Raw genomic sequence first — 21,006 nt, 5'->3', positions numbered from 1 at the left:
CAGAACAGGACTCTTAGTTAGCACGTGAACTGGGCCGGCAGCGAATCTCTCTGAAAACTTGACTGCCACAGGGCTCGGAGGAAGTCAACCAGGGAACAAAGCTTGTGAACACTACTGGGAATTAATAGCGCACATCTTCAGCTCAAAAGGATGTGGAAGGCACTACGTGCAAGCGATACACCCGGCCAGCTATCCCGGGCTTATCCGCTTGTATTGTGTGCCACTACATGGGACAAAACCGGTTCCACCTGGAGGTTGTAGAACCTTGCAAAGGTGTTGGGTGTTGTCCAGCCTGCTGCTCTGCAAATGTCTGTTAGAGAGGCACCCCCGGCCAGGGCCCAGGAGGCCCTACATCCCTGGTAGAATGGGCTCGTAGCCCTACCGGGGCGGCATGTCCTGGGTGTGATATGCCATAGTTATGGCGTCAATGAGCCAGTGGGTGATCCTCTGCTTGGAGACAGCGCTTCCTTTCCGCTGTGCACCAAAGCAGACAAAGAGTTGCTCAGAGATCCTAAAGCTCTGTGTGCGATCCAAATAGATGCGTAAAGCACACACCAGACACAGCAATGACAGGGCTGGGTCTGCCTCCTCCTGGGGCAGTGCTTGCAGGTTCACCACCTGCTCCCTAAAAGGGGTTGTGGGAACCTTGGGCACATAGCCCGGTCGGGGTCTCAGGGTCACGTGAGAGAAACCTGCACCGAACTCCAGGCACGTTTCACTGACAGAGAACGCTTGCAGGTCTCCTATCCTCTTGATGGAAGTGAGTGCAGTCAGGAGGGCAGTCTTCAAGGAGAGTGCCTTAAGCTCAGTTGACTGCAAAGGCTCAAAGGGGGCTCTTTTTAGACCCTGAAGAACTACAGAGAGGTCCCATGAGGGAACGAGGCACGGTCTGGAGGGATTCAGCCTCCTGGCACCTCTTAGGAACCTGATGATCAGGTCGTGCTTCCCTAAGGACTTACCATCGACTGCGTCGTGGTGTGCTGCTATGGCGGCAACGTACACCTTCAAGGTGGAAGGGGACAGTCTCCCTTCCAACCTCTTCTGCATGAAGGAAAGCACTGATCCGACTGCGCATCTCTGGGGGTCTTCCCATCGGGAAGAACACCACTTAGTGAACAGACGCCACTTAAAGGCATACAGGCTCCTCGTAGAGGGGGCCCTAGACTAAGTGATCATGGCTACCACCGCAGGTGGTAGACCGCTTAGGTCTTCCACGTCCCATCCAGGGGCCAGACATAGAGATTCCAGAGGTCTGGTTGCGGGTGCCAGATGGTGCCCCATCCCTGAGATAGAAGGTCCTTTCTCAGGGGAATTCACCGGGGGGGCTGTCACGAGGAGTGTGAGGTCCGAGAACCACGTCTACATGGGCCAGTAGGGTGCTACCAGGACAAACTGCTCCTCGTCCTCCCTGACCTTGCACAGGGTCTGTGCAAGTAGGATCACTGGGGGAAACGCATATTTGCACAGGCCAGGGGACCAGATGTGTGCCAGCGCGTCTATGCCAAGGGGGGCCTCAGTGAGGGCGTACCAGAGCGGGCAGTGGGAGGATTCTTGGTAGGCGAACAGGTCCACATGGGAAGACCACCGCTGGAGTGCCAATCCTGCAAGGAAAAACCCGTGGACAGTAGTCGTGATGACGACCGTGCACACCGGGTATGTGACCCAGGGAGGAAGGAAACCGCTCTTTTGCTGAACTGTTGGGTACCGCAGCCAATTAGGCATGCGGCGAAATCAAACAAAAAGGCAACAAAAGATTTTCCACCCGGTCCTCCACTGGGGGATGGAGTGGTCTTCTTACCAGCTCCAGGTGAGTGGGTTTCTTCGTCCCTGGATCACCCATCTCAGGGGAGCTTTGACGACCTCCGTGGGTTCTTAGCAGCCGACTGTGATACGGGTGGCGTCTGCTTCCTGTGGTGGGCTCCACACCGGGGCTGGGCCAAAGGGGAGGGCTGCGGTGGAACCGGTGCAGTCACCGCAGGGGGATGCCCTTGGCGATGAGCAGATGGGGTGCGGGATCTTGAGCTGCGCCGGGGCAGGATGTGCCGGATAGCCTCCGTCTGCTGCTTCACCGCCAAGAACTGCTGGGCAAAGTCCTCGACGGTGTCGCCGAATAGGCCAGCCTGGGAAATGGGGGCAGCAAGAAACCGTGTCTTGTCGGCCTCACCCATCTCGACCAGGTTGAGCCAAAGGTGGTGCTCCTGGACCACTAATGTGGCCATCGTCTGCCCGAGAGACCGCGCCGTGACCTTCGTCACTCAGAGAGTGAGGTTGGTCGCCGAGTGCAGTCCCTGCATCAAATCTGGGGTGGAACTACACTCGTGCAGTTCTTTCAACGCCTTGGTTTGGTGGACCTGCAGGAGAGCCATGGCGTGCAGGGCAGAGGCGGCTTGTCCAGCAGCACTGTAGGCTTTAGCCATCAGGGAAGATGTGAACCTACAGGGCTTGGATGGGAGCTTAGGGCGTCCATGCCAGGTGGCGGTGCTCTGCGGGCATAGGTGCACCGTTGCAATGGTCATGTTTTCACAATGAGAACATGAACCATCCACAAACACTGCCTCTGTGTGTGTCGTGCCCAGACACGAAAGACTGCGATCGTGACCATCCGAAGTTGAGAGATAATGACTGCAACCAGGAATAACACACAATCGGAAAGGCATCTTTAAAAAGACGCGTCTTTAAAAAGACGTTCCGTGTATGCCGCTCTTTTAGAGAAATATACTCTTTTAGAGGAAAAAGCTCTTTCAGAAAATATACTCTCTTTTTTCTGCCGAAGCGCCCAGGGGCGTTCTCTGCAGTGCACCAGTGCAGAGGAGGGAGAAGCCGCTGAAATGCGCCATCAGATCCAGCAGAGGTGAATGAACAGTAGAATTCACCTCAGTGAGAATGACCGTTCGGCTCCGAAGAGAAAATCGGAATGAGTGGTTGCATACCAGCTCCTGTTATACCCGTATGTCCGGGGGAGTAGCATGCAAATACCACTCGCCAATTTTCATTGGCCTTTTATCAAAGACCAGAGGTGTCTCGGGCTCCCAAGAGTGACCCCTAGTGTCACTACATCGACACAACGTCGAGTGAGTGACAGATAGGGAACTGTAAATTTCAGAACTCAAAACTTCCTCCCCAGTCTAGTCTAAGAGTATTTATAGTTGCCATGCTGCTGAAATGTCTCGTTTTGAAATATGTCTGTTTGTGACGTCATGACTTCATCACACCTTTGGCCCTGCCCACTGGATTAGATGGATGTTTTTGACCGTTTCGATGTGTTTCCAGCAATGTGCACCTCAATGGGCCTACAGTATGTGTGTGCATCATTTCACCGTGCTTTGGACTATGTGTTGGCATTTCTTCGGCTCATGTAAGCATGGATCGCTTGTGAACCAATCATAATACGATTCAAGCTTTGCAAAAGGAACTGTTATTGAAGGATGGGGCCGTTAAAAACATTTGGACCCGATCAAAAACGTAAGTAAACCATTTTATCCATAAATATTTCAAATGTTATGACTGTTTGATAGTTTGTGGTGCTGAGGGTTAACAGTTGTGCTTGAAATTGCATATTCAGATGCAATGTTTTGGATGTGCGTGTAAGGGGGTTCAGTGGAAAGGAGGAGGCGAGAACCGGCTTGACAACTTAAATAACAATTTATTAACCAAAAAACACAACCAAAACACACAACTAAAAACACACAGTACAGCTGCCTGCAATTCTCTCTCTCTCGAACTGTCGTCCCCGGCCGCCTTTATCCCTCGCGCACCCCATCAGGCTGATTGGGGACCGGGTGTGTCTCATTCCAGCCCGGCCCCGCCCTCCTCGGCTCTACACTCCTCCCGGCGTTGCCTCAGGCCGGGGAGCCCCCGGCATGACGTACATCCCCCCCACCCTTCCTCTCCGTGCCTTATGCCCCGACTGCCGGCAGGTCCTCCCCGCCTTCCTCGACCTGGGAGGAGACAGGAGGGGAAAAAACAACAACACAAAGTGGCGAGGGAAAGGCCAACACGGAGCGACAGAGAGAGAGAGAGGAGAGAGAGAAAAAGAAACTCACCGGTTCTCTGATGCGCCTTTGCGTGGTCCTCGATCACTACTTCACCCTCTCAGGTGGACTGCAGCCGCTCCTCCCCGGGCGGACCAGAGTCAGACCTCCGACCCCCAGCGGACAGAACGCCCCTCCGCGTTCCCGGCGTCCCGTGGGGACTCTCCTCCGCCCCTGGCAGCGGCCCTACCACTCCAGGCGGTCGGGGAGTCGCTTCCCTCCTCCCCCCGCAGACGGCGGTCTTCTCTCGACCCCTCCGCGTTCCCGGGGGACGGCAGGGCACTCCTCCGCTCCGGCAGTGGCTCCCTCGCTCCAGGCGGTCGGGGAGTCCCGTCCCCACTCGCCTCGCAGACGGCGGCCGTTCCCCGCGTCCGGGTGGTCGGGCTATTCCGTCCCCTGTCGGACAGCAGCGGTGCTCCCCTGGGTGGACGGCAGTGTCGAGGACCCTGCGACAGGAATCCCTCCTCCTTCCCGGGTTTCGGCACCAGTGTAAGGGGGTTTAGTGGAAAGGAGGAGGCTAGAACCGGCTTGACAACTTAAATAATAATTTAATAAACAATTTAAACAAAATACACAACCAAAAACACACAATACAGCTGCCTGTAATTCTCTCTCTCGAACTGTCGTCCCCGGCCGCCTTTATCCCTCGCGCGCCCCATCAGGCTGATTGGGGACCGGGTGTGTCTCATTCCAGCCTGGCCCCGCCCTCCTCGGCTCTACAGTGCATTATGTGTAAACCCTGCAATTTTGTTTTATAATGTTCTTCCGATTGAGTTTGCTGAATTTGAGGGGCTGCATGATGTTTACCAATCATCACAGTGGGCATGTACATTGAAGTTTTAAGAAGGCGCTTAGGCCAAAACCGAGTGGTTCAGACAGAAACTTTAATAACTCACTCAAAACACATAAGACATTCATTTGTTGCCAACTTCTGCTGTAAAAATGTGATGTACACAAATGGTTACTAAATGAATAAGTAACAAATCTGAACAAATCTTTTTTATTTATTATTTTATACCTTTTATTTTACCAGGGTTATTCTACTACAAATTTAAATCTTTTTTTGGAGTGTTTTTCTCTTTTAAATGAATTCAAAATACAGAGAAACTTCATCTGGAGTTAATTCACTCCACTAAAGATTGGCCAAGCTAAATGTGATATTCGTTATAATAATAGTTTTTGTGTGTGTGTGTTTGATATGTTTAATCTATTGAAGTTGCGAAAATATTTATTTTCTATAATAAGCAAAAAAACATTTAACAAATTTGTTAAATAAAAAACAAATATTTGAATGCTTCTTTAAATGGTTTTACAGATATTTTTTTGGAAATGTATAAGTTCCAAAAAAAAGTAGAAAATGATAATATTCTGAATGAATATTAGCTGGCTATCTTGAATGATGTAAAAACAGTAAAAAATAAATAAAACAAAACACTGTCTATGCTAAGGAGTGAAATGCACTAAATGTGCATGATTGAAATCCTAGAATCACCCCTGATTTTAGCGTTGAGCCTATTTTTGCTTTGCGTAGCGTGGTAAACTAAACAAAAAATACAACAAAAATGCACTAAGATAACCACTTAATCTTTTACTCTAGCTTTTGATAAAGTAATGTGAAATACTGGAGCGAAGTACTGACCCATTGTTTATAATTCTTAATGGCCAACTTCCGCTAATCGTTTAATCAAAAAAAAAAAACACCCCTGAAAATTGAATTGAAAAACACAGAATCAAATAGAAATGCTCATACAAGTATAAGTAACATGCATTAAATGTGGTGTTGTGATGTTGGAATGCTCCGTTTGCACACCTGTAAACAGAAGGTTGTTTGAGTAGTGTGTCATCCATCACAACTCCTCTGACAAACTCATAACAGATGCCATTGTTGAAACTGCAGTACAGCTGAGGGCCACAGCCATGTCTGTGCAGTATCCTGAACATCTCCATCTCTTTATCTCTGTCCAGAAAAAGCTCTGTCATCTGCCCATAGACCCTCACCAGTAGAACAGGATCTTCGGTCAGAGAACCCACATAACAGCCCATTAACTGGTTGGTGATTCCCTCAGTGAAAGCCTGGGTTCAGAAAAACATGATACAACAGAGTTTATTGTAAATATATAATATACAGTATCAGTAATGTAGTCTAGGGCATACGCCGAATGCTTACCTATATTTCTAAGGATTTTGCATATGCTTACCTAAACTGAGTGATAATACGTATGGCCACCAGAGCAACGAGTAGGCTTTTGACCTGTAACTTTTCAATCTACTGAGGTGATGCCACAGCACCGTTGAATGAATTGTGTGTGTGTTTTAAGTGTACAGAGATCCTCTCTAAGGCCGGTTTCACATATCCTCTGTGAGCGGGGCGTGAGCAAGACGTGAACAGCACGTTTTAATTTCGGTGCCCGTGTTAACAGATTGCACCATGCATGTCTCAGAAGTGTCCCAGATGCATCAGTGAGCGGATAGTTTCGGCATGAGCCTATTTTTGCCGCACGGCTCACACCGGGTTCACACATCCTGTGTGAGTGAGGCATAAGCGGTGCATTTTTGTTTCGGTGTCCAAATTAACAGATTACACCATTCCCACTGAGTGTGAGTCACAAGGTGACATCCCAGAAGCGTCCCAGACATGGCAGTGAGTGGATAGTTTCGGCGTTGAGCCAATTTTTGACGCGTGGCTCACACTGAACTTAGCAGCTCTGGGTGCAGTACAACACTAAAATAATCAGGACATTATAGAAAAGACACAAAAGCAAATCAAAATTATTCAAACCGAACCTATAGTACACTACAATTTATATGTCTTCATGCAAGTAAACTCAATAAAATAACTTAATAAAGGAAAGAATTAATAAACTGCTGGACCATTTGCCATTCTGTCTATATAGGTGCACAGTTTAGATACAACATCTAACCAGTCACAACCAAGTGTGCTGATAAAGATTAAGTGCACATGACTGCCCGCTGTTGTCCATAAAGCAGCAATAACCTCAGCTTATTATGACCTTATTAAAGAAAAATTTGGCGTAGGACCCCATAGATAACTTTATTTTCTGCACAGAGGTGCTGCTGTTTCTACTGTGACACGGCCAATGTGAAGGTCCAATGCGACCTCTCCACTCACGGAGGATGTATAAACCCAGCATCACGATGAACTCAGCGTCTCTGGGTGTAGCAGAAAACTAAAATAATCAGGAGATTATAGAAAAGACACAAAAACAATATTTAAACCAAACCTACTATACACTACAATTTATAGGTCTGCATACAAACACAAAATAACTAAATAAAGGAAAGAATAAATAAATAAACTGCAGGACTTTTGCCTGTGTTGTACTGAATATATACAGAGACAGTTTAGAAGAGACAGACCACTGGTTTTAAAATGAATGGGAGAAACTGGAACGCCCACCTTACAGGTAAAAGAGACAATCACTTTTTAGATAAAGATATCGCCTGTCAATCAACTCAAGACTGTGCATGCACATTAGCTGATCCAGCCTGAAAAAAAGCGTTTTTTAGTGTAATCTGAGGTAAAGCAGCACAATTTATGATACTATTGTTGTCAGATTTTACTGCTGATTTTAAATATGTTCTTTGATCATAATCATGACACACCATGATGGATATTTCAGTCTTTCCCCATTCATTATATAGGTGCCGTACAATATGAAAATAGCAGCCGAGCCTGCCCGAGAGCGATCAAAAGATGACCGCAGACTGACTTGCCATAAAAGAGCCTTTGATGTATTAACCAATCACGACCAAGTATGCTGATAAACAAGTGCAAGTGACATAGAAAAGAAATGTGGCCAGTGTGCAAGCCCAAACACAACACGTTTCTCACACCTCGCTCACGCCCCACTCATGGAGTATGTGCGAATCCGGCGTAAAAGTGCATGGCGCAGCGGGAGGCGGAGCGCAACTGAAAGCATGTGCTGCATCCCAATTTGCCTACTTATACTATGCCCTTAAAGTGTGCACTGTTTTTGTAATGGAAAAGTGTCTTCTTTTTAGTGTGTATCAAAAAAGTATTTTAATTGTAATTTTTTATAAACAAAATTATTTAAACAAAACTATTGTACAACAATTTCAGGATCAGTAGTAAACAAATACAAAAAGACAAAAGTACAATTATCAAGACAAATCAAGACAGGAGAATAACCAACAAAATTCTATACAAGGAATAGAATAAGGATAAAGTAATACATTTTATTCTAATTAAAAGAGGCATAACTCAAACATATACATAGGAAAGCATCTAGTCACCTGCGGCTTCTTTAAATAATTCTCCATAATCTTTACGATTTTTTATTATTATTATTATTTATTTAAAGATTGATTTTATCAGTGATCTTAATTCAATAATAAAATGGGGAAAAGATAACATTCAGTTTGCAAACTTTTACTTATGAATTAAAAATGTAGTATACAGTACAATAAAACTGTCAATATATTCAAAGGGGTTATTTGTAGTATTATTATGATAAAAAATAATGTCTTTTGTAAGGCCAAGATGTCTGATAGCCCAACACACATCAGTTCGTGGAATAACAAAGATCTTTCGACTTCAGACAACATCTGAACTCTCTCACAAGAGCATCTGGTACACAATGTTTTCTGTCTGGATATTTAAGGAAGGTTGGCAAGGAACTTGGGGTGTCTGTAGTCAGATATCCCACGCTTATCGCTGCGTGTCATTTTCTATTGCCAAGTATGTTTCTTTGACTTGTCTTTTATTTTTAGGAATGTTTGTTTATTCTGATCATGTGTGCAATTGGCTTTGATTGATTTTGTAACTTATGTTTTAAATCCTACCTGGCAAATTAATTGTTACTTTTTGATTTATTCTGCATTCCTCAGAAATCATTTATCACCCGTAGATTCGAGGGACGCCTTTTGTTACCGCAAACTTATATCCAGGATAATGATCATTACTGGAGCTTATGAATAGGAGAAAACCACTGGTAGTGAACTACCAGTCACTGCTTATCACCGTCTTAGCAAGTTGTATGTGACTAAATAAAACTATCATTTGGATATAAGCAAGCAGTAGGCGGCCAGACCAGATGATATTAGTAAACCCTGCAACCGTTGACTATGAATGGAACTGGCGATTTTGTGTCCGTGAGATCTATGTAATTAATCAGCCGGCATATGAATCTGAGCGACAATCGGGACCTGAATGAAAGGATAATGAAAGTTAGGACTATTCAGAGTAATCAATAACTTAAAAAAGATTAAATTAAAAGAATGATCAGAAATCAATTAGAGCTTAAATCTAAATTAGAGGTTCAACTTAAATTGGAGTCAGATTCATATAAAATTGGAGTCAGATAAAATTAATAACGGAGTCAATTGATAAAGTGCAAATTAATAATAAGTGTTTTGCTTCAGCGCTCAGAAAAAGACAGAACAACGCAGAGACCTTCAGCCATTTTATTGGAATCCGACATCGCACTAATAGTTTGGCCTTTTTACACTTTCATGCTAAAATAATGTGTTATATTTGTAGAGTCAAATAGGTAGGAGCCTATGTCAGACCAAAATTGTTTGGATATAGGACAATCAAAAAACAGATGGGGAAATGTCTCTTCAACTTGTCTACAAAAAGAACATGAACTGTCAGTGTCTATATATTTGGAAATATTAGAGTTAACAGGATATATTTTGTGTAGAATTTTGAAATGTATTTCCTTGGCCTTACAATATTTTCCAGGTAAATCCAGGCTCTATGCCAATCTATGTCCATTACAAAGGACCCCCAGTAGAATTTCCCCCTTGGGGTAATTTTTCTTTTTGTATTGAAAGATCTGTCAAACATGTTTGTTAGTACATTTCTTATCTAGAAGATTAATTCCTTCCAAGAGCAAGTCTGATTGTGTTATAGTATTCCATGGACTACAATTTAAGTGATTGTTAATAAAATGAATTAACCCCGATGGAATTGCCTTAGTCACAGTGATAAATTCTTTAAAGGGAATAGGGAAGCCATGGTAAGTCATATATTAATTTATAAGAAATGTATTGCCAGACTCATCAAACACTTAAAGGATACTGTTAATGTTATTATGGAACCACCTGGAGTATTTTTTATTATTTCTGACAGTGATATCAGTGTTATTCCATAGAATTGTTTTATGTGGTGAGAAAATGTGGACAACACAAAGCTCACAAGCAATGAGCCACTCCTGATTAAACAAAGACATAGCGATAGGCAACATATAAGGTGAATATTTAAATCTCAAAATAAAAGAGAGGACGCCAATTTGATCAAATAATTGATTAGGGATGAAAACCAAATAGATTTTGGGTTAGCTAGACATCTTTTAAGTCAGTTCATTAAAAAAAAATTATATCAGAAAATTCTATTACATCAAGACCTCCATCAGCTCTGCTGCTATAGAGTCAGCATAATCCAACAAGTTCATTACTAATCTTATATTATTAGATATATGTCAGCCCTTTATGAAATCTGACTGCATTTCAGAAATAATACCATCAAGACTAGTTTTTAACCTATTTGCATAAATCAAAGCCAGAATTTTATATTCAATTGTTAGAAGAGTAATAGGTCTTCAGTTGACAATTAAAATAATATATTTTTGGGGCTTGGGGATGAGCACTGAACTGGTAAGCAAATAGTTGTTGTTTCAATCCCCACAGCCACCACCATTGTGTCCTTGAGCAAGGCACTTAACTCCAGGTTGCTCCAGGGGGATTGTCCCTGTAATAAGGGCACTGTAAGTCGCTTTGGATAAAAGCATCTGCCAAATGCATAAATGTAAATGTAAATGTAATGAATGCTCCCTTGGCTAAGTCCAAAAAAATGTCATTCATTTGTCAATTAATACTCTTTAACTCTAGCTCCTCATCTTCTGAAATGTTCTTTTTAGTTAATAAAACATTTATCCGACTAGTTCAGATTCAATTTGATTCCTGGTGGCCTTTATTTCATTACTTCTATTTATAGCAATGTATCTACATTTTTATTTGAAGTATTTCCATTTTTCTTTATAACCATTATAACCAATTCTATCGGTAAATAATTCTTTAGCAAGACTGTTAACACTATCTGTAAACTTGTCGTCCTTTAATAAAACATTATAATATTTCCAATAACCCCTCAATTTAGACTTAATGCTGTGTGCCACCTATTTTTATAAAAAAATTGCTTATGGTCTGATAAGGGAGCAAAGGAGTGAGAAGTATCTTTAACAAGGTGTAGAGTTGAAGAGGAAATTAGAAAAAATTTATTATAGATTTATGGGACAAACTCCTGTTAGACTAAGTAAAGTCCTGTGCATCTGGGTTAAAGAAACGCCAAGCATCAGTCAAAGAGAGATCAGAGCATAAAGACTACATTAAGTCATTTCTAAGCATGACGTGGTCAGATCTAGGGGGAAATCTATCCAAAACATTATCCATGTACTCATTAAAGTCCTCCTAAAATTATATAAGCATCGCTATATTCATTGAGCAATACTTTTAGCTGTAATCTGAGAAAGGAGAGTCTTATTAGAGGGATGAGAATTAAAACCATAGATATTGCATACAATAAAGAAAGAGTTCTCTTGTTTCACAACAGTCACTATACACCTGCCATCATTAGATTCCACCACCTTTAAAATGTCCCCTTTAAACTGGTGCAAAAGAACAGATACACCTGCAGAATGATTACTACCATGACTGTAGAGTCCCCACTGAGTCATCCAAAAGTTTAAATCCAACTCCCCGGAGTGTGTTTCTTTGAGAGAAATAAGATCAGCTTCACTTCTCTTACACAGTAAGAAAATTGCTTTCCTTTAAACCACATCACATCCAACAGAAAGTTCACGTATAGTTCACGTTTAGTTTTTTTTGGCCAAAGGTTTCTGAGGTGTATCAGGTAGAGGGATTACAATGGCCTCTTCATCAAAATGTGGACTTTCAGCCAGTGGATCCATCTGTGTGAGATTATAAGCACCTGGATTTTTATTTTCACCGCCTGGAGCATTCTGAAACATGTTGTTCAAAACTTGCCATTCTCTCTTTTTCATTCACCCCATACAAAGCTGATGCCAATGTAGGTTATATTATAAAAAGTGTCACCCCTGTGAAACAAACTACATTCTCAAAAAATAGGTTAATTTACCACATCATCTCAAATTTCCTGACGAACGCACATAAACGTACTTACCCACATCGCCGCCATCTTAGCCCCTCTTTATCAAAAAAGTGTGCAAGTATTGGGACATACTATCACACACTTAAATCGCACCTTGAAACAAAAGACCCTTCTTTCACATTGTTACATGCATCCTGTCACCATGCACTGATCTGTCAATAATCCTGTTACAGTTACAGATGACATACACATTCCTCATTTAATTTTTACCTTCCTGGTGACCTGCCAGGCTTGTCAGGCTGGGCTCGGCGGAATTCCCAGATGAGAGATGGGTCCAGGATGAAGGAATGGGGCACCCAAGTTCGTTCCTCTGGTCCATATCCTTCCCAGTCAACCAGGTACTGAAGTCCACGTCCTCGTCGTCAGACATCCAGTAACTGGCTGACGGTATAGGCCGGATAATCGTCCACGACCTGGCCAGGTGGAGGGGGATTGGTCGGAGGGCAAAGTGGACTGTCACGTACTGGTTTGAGCAGAGAGACATGGAATGTGGGGTGGATCTTCATAGACCTGGGTAGTTTGAGCTTAACAGCAGAGGGGTTGAAGATTTTCTCGATGACGAAGGGGCGAAGGTAACGGGGAGACAGCTTCCTGTACTCCGTTCTTAATGGGATGATCCTGGATGACAACCATACCTTCTGACCAGACTGGTAATTGGGTGCAGGCATCCGATGGCGGTCAGCAAGGCGACGGTTGTTGTCAGCCGAACAGAGGAGGGCAGAGCAAACACCTCTCCAGATCTTACAGCAGTGGTTGAGATGAACTTGGATGGATGGAACAGGAATGTCATTCTCCTTGGCTGGAAACAACGGAGGCTGGTATCCCAAGGAACATTCAAAAGGAAAAATGCCGTGGCTGAGCTGAGAAGAGAGTTGTGAGCATACTCAATCCAAGCAAGGTGGTTACTCCAGGACAAGTGACTATGGGCTGGTACACATCGTAATGCCACTTCTAATTCCTGATTGAATCTCTCCACTTGACCATTGGATTGAGGATGGAAGCCAGAAGATAAACTCACTGATCCTCCAAGAGCCCGGCAGAAGGCTCTTCAGACCTGGGAGGTGAACTGTTGTCCACAATCGGAGACAATGTCCAGTGGGATGCCATGGAGATGGAAGACATGTAAAACCAGCAGATCAACAGTCTCACACACCCCCTACTATCACTAAAGCATTTTGCTTGACTTTACATGTGTATAGATCATTCAGATGTCACTGTGTCTTGCCGATTATCTTACTGGCTTCATTTACAATTTTGGTCAGCTTGACCCTGTTTTTAGCACTCAAATTACCATACCACAAGGTCATGTTAAAAGTTAAAATACTTTCAGCAAAATTTATATAGACCATTTCAATTATGTTTTTACTCACACCAAAGTGATTTAACCTCCTGATCAAATACAGCCTTTGTTGCGCTTTCTTACAAATGCTGTCAGTTTTCTTTATAAAACTAAGTTGAGCATCTATGTGTGTCCCCAAGTACTTAAAATGACAAACAGATTCAATTGGATTCCCACCAAGTATTACAGGTTCCAACTCCAAAATATTCCGCTTATCTCTAGTAATTACCAGTTCTTTTGTTTTATCCACATTTATCACAAGTGCACTCAGCTGACACCACTCAAAATGGGCTTTTATGTGCTCTTGGTATGTGCAAGTCCTACCTATTTCTCCTACTTGCAAAAGACCCACGAGAGCCATATCATCAGCATATTTAAAAAGACTAAACACCTTCTTTTTATTTGTAAACTCATTAATATACAAAGAAAAGAGTAACGGTAATAAAATTGCTCCTTGTGGGGCTCCTGTGTTTAAAATAATTGTTCCAGACATGTTGCCATTAACAACCACTCTTTGTGGACGTTTAGAAAGGAAATCTTTAATCCACCAAATAAGTCCCCTGAATTATTCACTTGCTGAATAAGAATATGGATCTTCATTGTGTTAAAAGCTGACGTAAAGTCCAAAAACAAAATCCTAGCGTAGTTTGTAGTTTGTTGTACAAGTTCAGCAGCTGAATTATATAAAGTTAACACTGCATCATCAGTACCTCTAGCTTTTCTATATGCAAATTGCAATGGATCTAGAATGTCACTCACAGAATTCATTAAATGCCTCATGATTACTCTTTCCATGCATTTTCCCAAAACAGATGTGAGGGCAATGGGTCTAACTGTTTAGCTCCTGATTTTTTTTGGGTATGGGAACGACAGTAGATATTTTCCATACATTTGGTACTGTTCTTGCATTTAACAAAAGTTGGAATAGTTGGGTAAAAACCCCAGTCAATTGATAAATACAGTCTTTCAGTACACGCCTATTCAGCCCATTAGGTCCAGGTGCCTTATTAGGCTTAATACGAGACAAACAATATGCAATCTCATATTCCTCCAGGGTAATATTCTCATATAAAGAAATTTCAGAGCAAACCCTATTAGATTCAGATATACATTCACCAGTATCAAACCTTCTAAAAATACATTTAAATAATCTGCAAATGATGCATTATATGAAAGAGTGGGGTCAATTTTCTTCCCCTTTCTTCCCATCATAACATTCAGACCCTCCCATGTCTGCTTTGCATTACCCTTAAAAAAATGTACTTTCAATTTTATTCTTATATTCAAGTTTTGCACTTTAAATAGCACCCCCCCAGTTCTCTATTCTTCTCTCCAACTAATTCCTCATCACCCTCCATAAAAGCCACCCTTTTCTCGTTAAGGTATAATTTAAGATCTTTAGTGAGCCATTTCTTATTATTTGGGTATATACATACTGTTTTGGTTTTAACACAATTGTTCTCACAAAAATTTAAATAAGATGTGATAGTGTCTGTAATATCATGAACATTGTCGCATACATTAAAAAACAATTGCCAGTCCATTTGGTCAAAGTAATCTCTCAGTTGTTCTTTGCTTTGTTCAGTCCATAGGTGTACCTGCTTAACAACCGGTTTCTCCTGTTTAATCTTAGTTAATAGGATGACAGATCACAAGAGTTCACATCCCCTAGAATAAATACTGGTTGTTCAGACGAACGGGCCAGCGCATCGTTAAAACATTCTGCTATTTTGTTCCCGGCTTTTTCATAGTCCGGTCCGGGAACATATACTAAAATAATTGTTATTTGTCCAAACTCACTAGGGAGATAGAAAGGTCTAAAAGACACAGACAAAAGTTCTAAATCTGGAGTGCACACTTGTTCATGTATTCAGAATTGAGTTGCCCATCTGTTATCCACATAGATACACAGACCACCTCCGATAGCTTTATGAGACGCAATTTCATCTCTGTCCACTCTTATCATTGTATATCCACTTATGTCAATATCCTGGATTTCTTCTTTTAACCAGGTCTCTGTAAAAGATAATAAATTACTTTGTCTAAAATCACTATCATACTATCGTCCATTTTACTTCTTGGTCCGTACATTTGACAAGGTAATTACAGGCAAGGGAGGTCTGCAGCCTCTCCTTTTAAGCCTTTGGCGCACCCCACCTCTTGATCCTCATTTCTTCAGTGAAGTCCTCTTGCATATCCTTGTCCTGGAATTCCTTAGCAGCTCTTTACAATCCTCAGGCAATTCCACTTGTGGGCAGTTGTTCTGTAAATGGGGGACTAATAGCAGAAGTTCCTCCCGAGTATACACGTGAACACCACTCACGGCATTCACTCGTGCATTGTTGTTGTTTTATGGCCATACAATCTCCATCTCGCTGGATGAGTTGAGATTACTCTGTGTTCCACCGAACACTAACGGATCCGAAGGAGACCGCCGAGCAATCCGCATCTTCATCCGTTTGCCTGCAGATGTGAAGAGAATAAGATTTCTCTTCCCTCTTCAATCAAGTCTACGTCGCTGATTTCTCCGCCAGCCCGCCGAGAATCAGCAGCCGTGCCGCCCACCGACAGAGTGAGGAAACGGCCTCCTGTCATCACCCGAGCCTCGAGGAAACAAGTCGGAGTCAAATGACGGATGAACACACATTCTACCTGCATCCCTATGCGATTCAAGTAAGAGGTTTACGTCTGGGCAGAGATAGAATATTATAGTGTGTTATTCTTGTGTATAAAGGTTATTGCTTGTAGAGTTTACAGACCGCAGAGTCCGCTCATTGCTGCTGATAATACTCAAGGTATTACTGTAATGTACTGTTATCACAAATGAGATCTGCTGTGTTGTAGTCCAACCACATTGGACTGTTGTGTATTTCCACCATCGCGGGTGAGACTGGCACACTGAGTTTATCCATTAAAGAACCAAAGACCGTGGAGCGGTTTACGAGCCGTTCACCGTGTCTCTGAGTGATAAACTAACAGCTGCTTTCTCTCCCACGATCGTGAAACCGGTTTTGGTGCTGCCACTTTATTCTTTCTCTCTCTCTCGTACTAACCACACACATACGCGACCCCTCACAAACATTCTCGCACACACTTTTGGCTAGTAGATAACTTCGTGATAAAGCTCAGCTTTGTCCCTAAGTTATTGTACAAGCGGAGACACGCGGTAAACGGGCAGATGCCATTAACCGGCTTCTCTCCGCCCACATTCGCAACCATATTCTCTGGCCGGAAATCTCACGTGTCTGCCATTTTGTGTGCGTCACTCCTTACACACACACACACCCATTCATACATTCACACTCTCACACACACACACACACCTACCTTCCTCTCATGTGTTATAGGCTTATTTTGGTTACCATATCTAATGTCACTGTTTAGTTTGTAGTTGTAAGTCGGAAGTTTATTGACTGCATTGTATTGATTAATAATTGATATTACTGCAAAAATAAACTTTGTTATATTTCAAAGAGAAGTGTTTCGGTTTGTTTTGCATACACCTGTGTCAAATGTTGGCAGGGGATGTCAGTGCTCGGATTCAAGCCTTCATTGTTTCCTTTTGAATGTTGATTTTCTTAAGAGAACAATCTAATATTGAGACTGTTATACTGTCTGGTTATTAGTCCCTGATTCCAGGGTGGTGCCCCGGTGATATTAATCCTTATTAGTATTCTATTGATTTTGATAATTGATAATTATCTTTGATGATTGTTGAATTTGAAGGATAAATAAGCTAGAGTTAATTCTATTCAATGTTCCATTGATTTTAATAATTGATAATTATCTTTGATAATTATTAATTATTGCTAATAACCAAACCCGCTCCTGAACGTAGCGCACTACATTTACTGGTGCCCCGTATGAGGCTTTAATGAGTTAGATTCTATCATTTAATTTAAATATTAATTAATAACTAAAGAAATAATTATTATTTCTGATAGTAACACTGATCTAAACAACCAGTAGAACCTACATGGGGAAGGAGGTGTCCAATATGTGTTCAGACCATGGACATTCACCAACATCAAGGAAGTGGCACAAAGCCTTCCTGATGTCAACCAGGTGGGTGGAGAGGAGTTTGGTATACATTTTAGACAATTAGTGACACAGTTCAGACCCTCAACGTCTGAAATTCGATGACTGTTGGGGACACAAATGGGACTGAAGTGGGGCAGAATTCAGGGTGACTTCCCTCTCGGTGAAGACCACCCCTATAGCGAAGACGACAACAGCCCACACAACATGGCAGTGAATGGTTTGGTGCGCAGACTCATAACTGCCTTCCCTAAAAGAATGGACCTGAGACAGATTGCTGCCTGCAAACAAGGGTCCTCTGAACCAGTGACAGAATATCTGGTGTGCCTGACAGAGGTGCACACTGCTAACTGCAGCATAGCCAAGCCACAAGACCCCACCAATATGTCACCTTGGGAGGCACATCTGCGAGACAGTCAGAAGTCATTAAGTCAGAATTTATCACACACACATGAACACACAATGTATGCAGTGCTTTCCAGTTCAGCCTATAACATTATGCCTACCATCACGTTGACAGTTGGAAACAAACCAATAATATTTCTAGTGGATTCCGGTGCCACAGAATCTGTAATCATGAACAAAGAATTCACACCCCCTCCCAAATTTAATGGTCGATACATTAGAACAATTGGGGCGACTGGTAATTCAGTAAAAGAGTTTTATACATGCCACTTTTGATCAAAGATGATCTGAAGGTCACCATAAAACATTCATTCCTACCGTCAAAATGCTGCCCAATAAATTTGTTGGGACGTGTTTTAATGTGTATTCTGGGCATTATGTTAAGGGCTAACGAAGCAGGGGTAGTTCTGAAGAGCTCTCACATGCTTACACCATGCTAACGAACCCTGTCCCCACCCCATTCTCTATGCCTATGAATGGCACCTCACAGAAGCCTCACAAGAAATAGTGGGCAGACAGTTACTGCAACACGCACACGAACACACACCACAGGGAACACTAGGTTTCCTACAAGAGGGCGATGTGCATTGTACTGCTTATGTCAGAAGGCAATGATGATGATTTTGAGAAAAAGTGGTTTTTAGAATGTGTTAATAGTGATATTATACAGACAGATTGGTTATATTGGAAAGACAATATGTGTTCAGCAGGTGTTCAGTTACCAGAGCCTCTAAGAGCTAAATTTTACAATGTTCCAGGGGCTGGCCCACATATTTCATTAGCTAAATCAGCTGACATCAAATGGGAAGATTTAGGACGGTGGGTGTGTAATTGTGTATTTGAAATAGATTGGCAAAACACCTCCGCAATGGGAGTGCAATATAGTGCCACACAGGGCACTCACAAATTATAGCTGCCCTTAGGCATAACTGTAGACAGAACTGTTCAGATTGTTGAGGAGACATGTTTAATAGTCAACCACATGTCTAGGGAAGACCCTCTTGATCTCTCTGAAATACCAAGTTCACTTTGGACCCAAAGTAAATATAATGTGTGATGATTAATTAAAGATGCTGAACCAGTTTTGATCACTCCAAAATCCAGTTTTCGACCGTGCAAAGCACAATATCCAATAAGAACCGAAGCCATGGAAGGCATTCGGCCAGTATTTGAATCTTTATTGAAATCAGGCACAATTGCACCATGCCAAACGTCACCAGTTCGCAAAATAAGAGATGCTGGCCAGCCAGTAGAATGGAGATTTGTTCAAGATTTACAAGCTGTGAATGCAGCCGTACATGCGCGTGCCCCAGATGTGCCCAACCCACACACATTCTGCCCCAGGTTCCATCAAATAGCAAATGGTTCTCTGTTATCGTCCTGTCTAATGCTTTTTACCATTGATAAAGACTCATAATATTGGTTTGCATTTTCCTTTGAGGGGAAAACGTATACATGGACAAAACTGGCACAAGGCTACTGCGAAAGCCCTACCATTTACAATGCAGCCCTTAAAGACAATCTAGAAGGCCTAGAGCTCTCAAAAGATAGTGCACTGTTCCAGTACATTGATGATTTAATGATCTGCTCTCCCACAGAGGAAGCATGCAAAGCTGACACTCTAACCCTTTTGAAACTCTTGGCTGCGAACGGCCACAAAGCAAGCAAAAAAAAATTGCAATGGTAAGGCCTCAATTTACATTCCTGGGCCATGTGATCACAGCTGAGGGTAAGTTCCTCTTGCCCAAAAGAATTTTGGCCATCCAGAACATTCCACAGCCTATCACAAAGTTATGACATTATATTGCAGGCAGTGGATACCTAATTATATGGAAATAGAGGCTCCACTGTCTGCAATGATACATAGTAAAGATCTGACAGCACATGACAAAGTACTTTGGACCAAATCCAGACATGAAGCCTTCTCTTCTCTGAAGGTGGCTTTACAATCTACATCCACATTGGAACTGCCTGACATGACTAAGCCTTTTGTGCAGAATGTGGATGAAAAATGAGGTTACATGACTTCTGTTATGTCTCAAGACCATGGGGGGAAATTAAGGCCAGTAGCTTATTTTTCATCTAAATTAGACACAGTGGCAGCTGGGTTTCCCAAATGCCTTAGAGCTGTTGCTGCTGCAGAAAAATCAGTACTTGCTTCCAGAGATTTGGTGGGTTATCAACATTTGAACCTATTGGTACCCCATGCAGTCTCCATCCTACTGTTAGAACAAAAAACAGCTCACATGTCTGCAGCACAATGGTTAAAATACAATGTGGTATTATTGGAAATGCCTAATATTACTGTTAAAAGATGTACAGTTCTTAACTCTGCCACTCTTCTCCCCACAGCTGATGATGGTGAACCACATGACTGTGTTGCTTCAATAACAGCCATTTGCTCCCACAGGCCAGACCTCAAGGATTCACCACTCTCCAATGCTAAGTTTGAGCTGTTTGTTGATAGTTCTGCCTTAAGGGACCCTGTCACGGGAAAGACTAGGGCTGGGTTTGCTGTATTAACTGCATTTGATACTATCATTGCACACCCCTTACCTGGCACACACATCCGCACAAGCAGCGGAATTGATACTTTAACTGAAGCCTGCAAACATGCGACTGTAAGTCTTTTAACATTTACACAGACAGAAGATATGCATTCAGGGTGGTGCAGAATTTTGGGGCCATTTGGAAGCAGAGAGGCTTCCTTACATCTACAGGCAAACCCATCTCTAATGGACCCCTGGTGGCGGCTCTATCACACTAATTCCCTTGACTACATTTCTGTAGGAAATGTACGAGCAGATGCTGCAACAAAGAAAGCTGCTCAACAGGAAGTTCAAAACCAGAGTTTTGTTTTTGTTCCGCAAGCTGACACACACACCAAATGCAGATTTAATTGATTTACAGAGCAGAGCCACAGCAGAGGAGAAAGCTGTCTGAAAGAATGCTGACTGTTCAAAGCAAGACTGTATTTGGGTTGGTCCAAACAGTAAACCATGCCTGCCACGTCATTTATT

At 42.6% G+C, this 21,006-nt stretch overlaps 1 protein-coding gene across 5 annotated transcripts in view; it reads right to left on the bottom strand.

Annotated features, from left to right (window-relative positions):
- zgc:113516 (uncharacterized protein LOC541449 homolog) overlaps positions 1 to 21,006 on the bottom strand; it is a 243,835-nt gene that overhangs the window by 201,399 nt on the left and 21,430 nt on the right. For all 5 annotated transcript variants that reach the window (XR_007896303.1, XR_007896304.1, XM_051689629.1 and 2 more), the window contains exon 2: positions 5,842 to 6,104. Coding sequence is in view for 3 of the 5 variants with exons in the window: in XM_051689629.1 (XP_051545589.1) it covers positions 5,842 to 6,104 (263 nt within the window). In the remaining 2 variants the exon portion in view is untranslated. The remainder of the gene's footprint in view (positions 1 to 5,841; positions 6,105 to 21,006) is intronic.

The sequence above is a fragment of the Myxocyprinus asiaticus genome, chromosome 46 (assembly GCF_019703515.2).
Source record: "Myxocyprinus asiaticus isolate MX2 ecotype Aquarium Trade chromosome 46, UBuf_Myxa_2, whole genome shotgun sequence".
NCBI classification, from domain to species: Eukaryota; Metazoa; Chordata; class Actinopteri; order Cypriniformes; family Catostomidae; genus Myxocyprinus; species Myxocyprinus asiaticus.
This window is presented reverse-complemented; position numbering and strand designations above follow the sequence as displayed.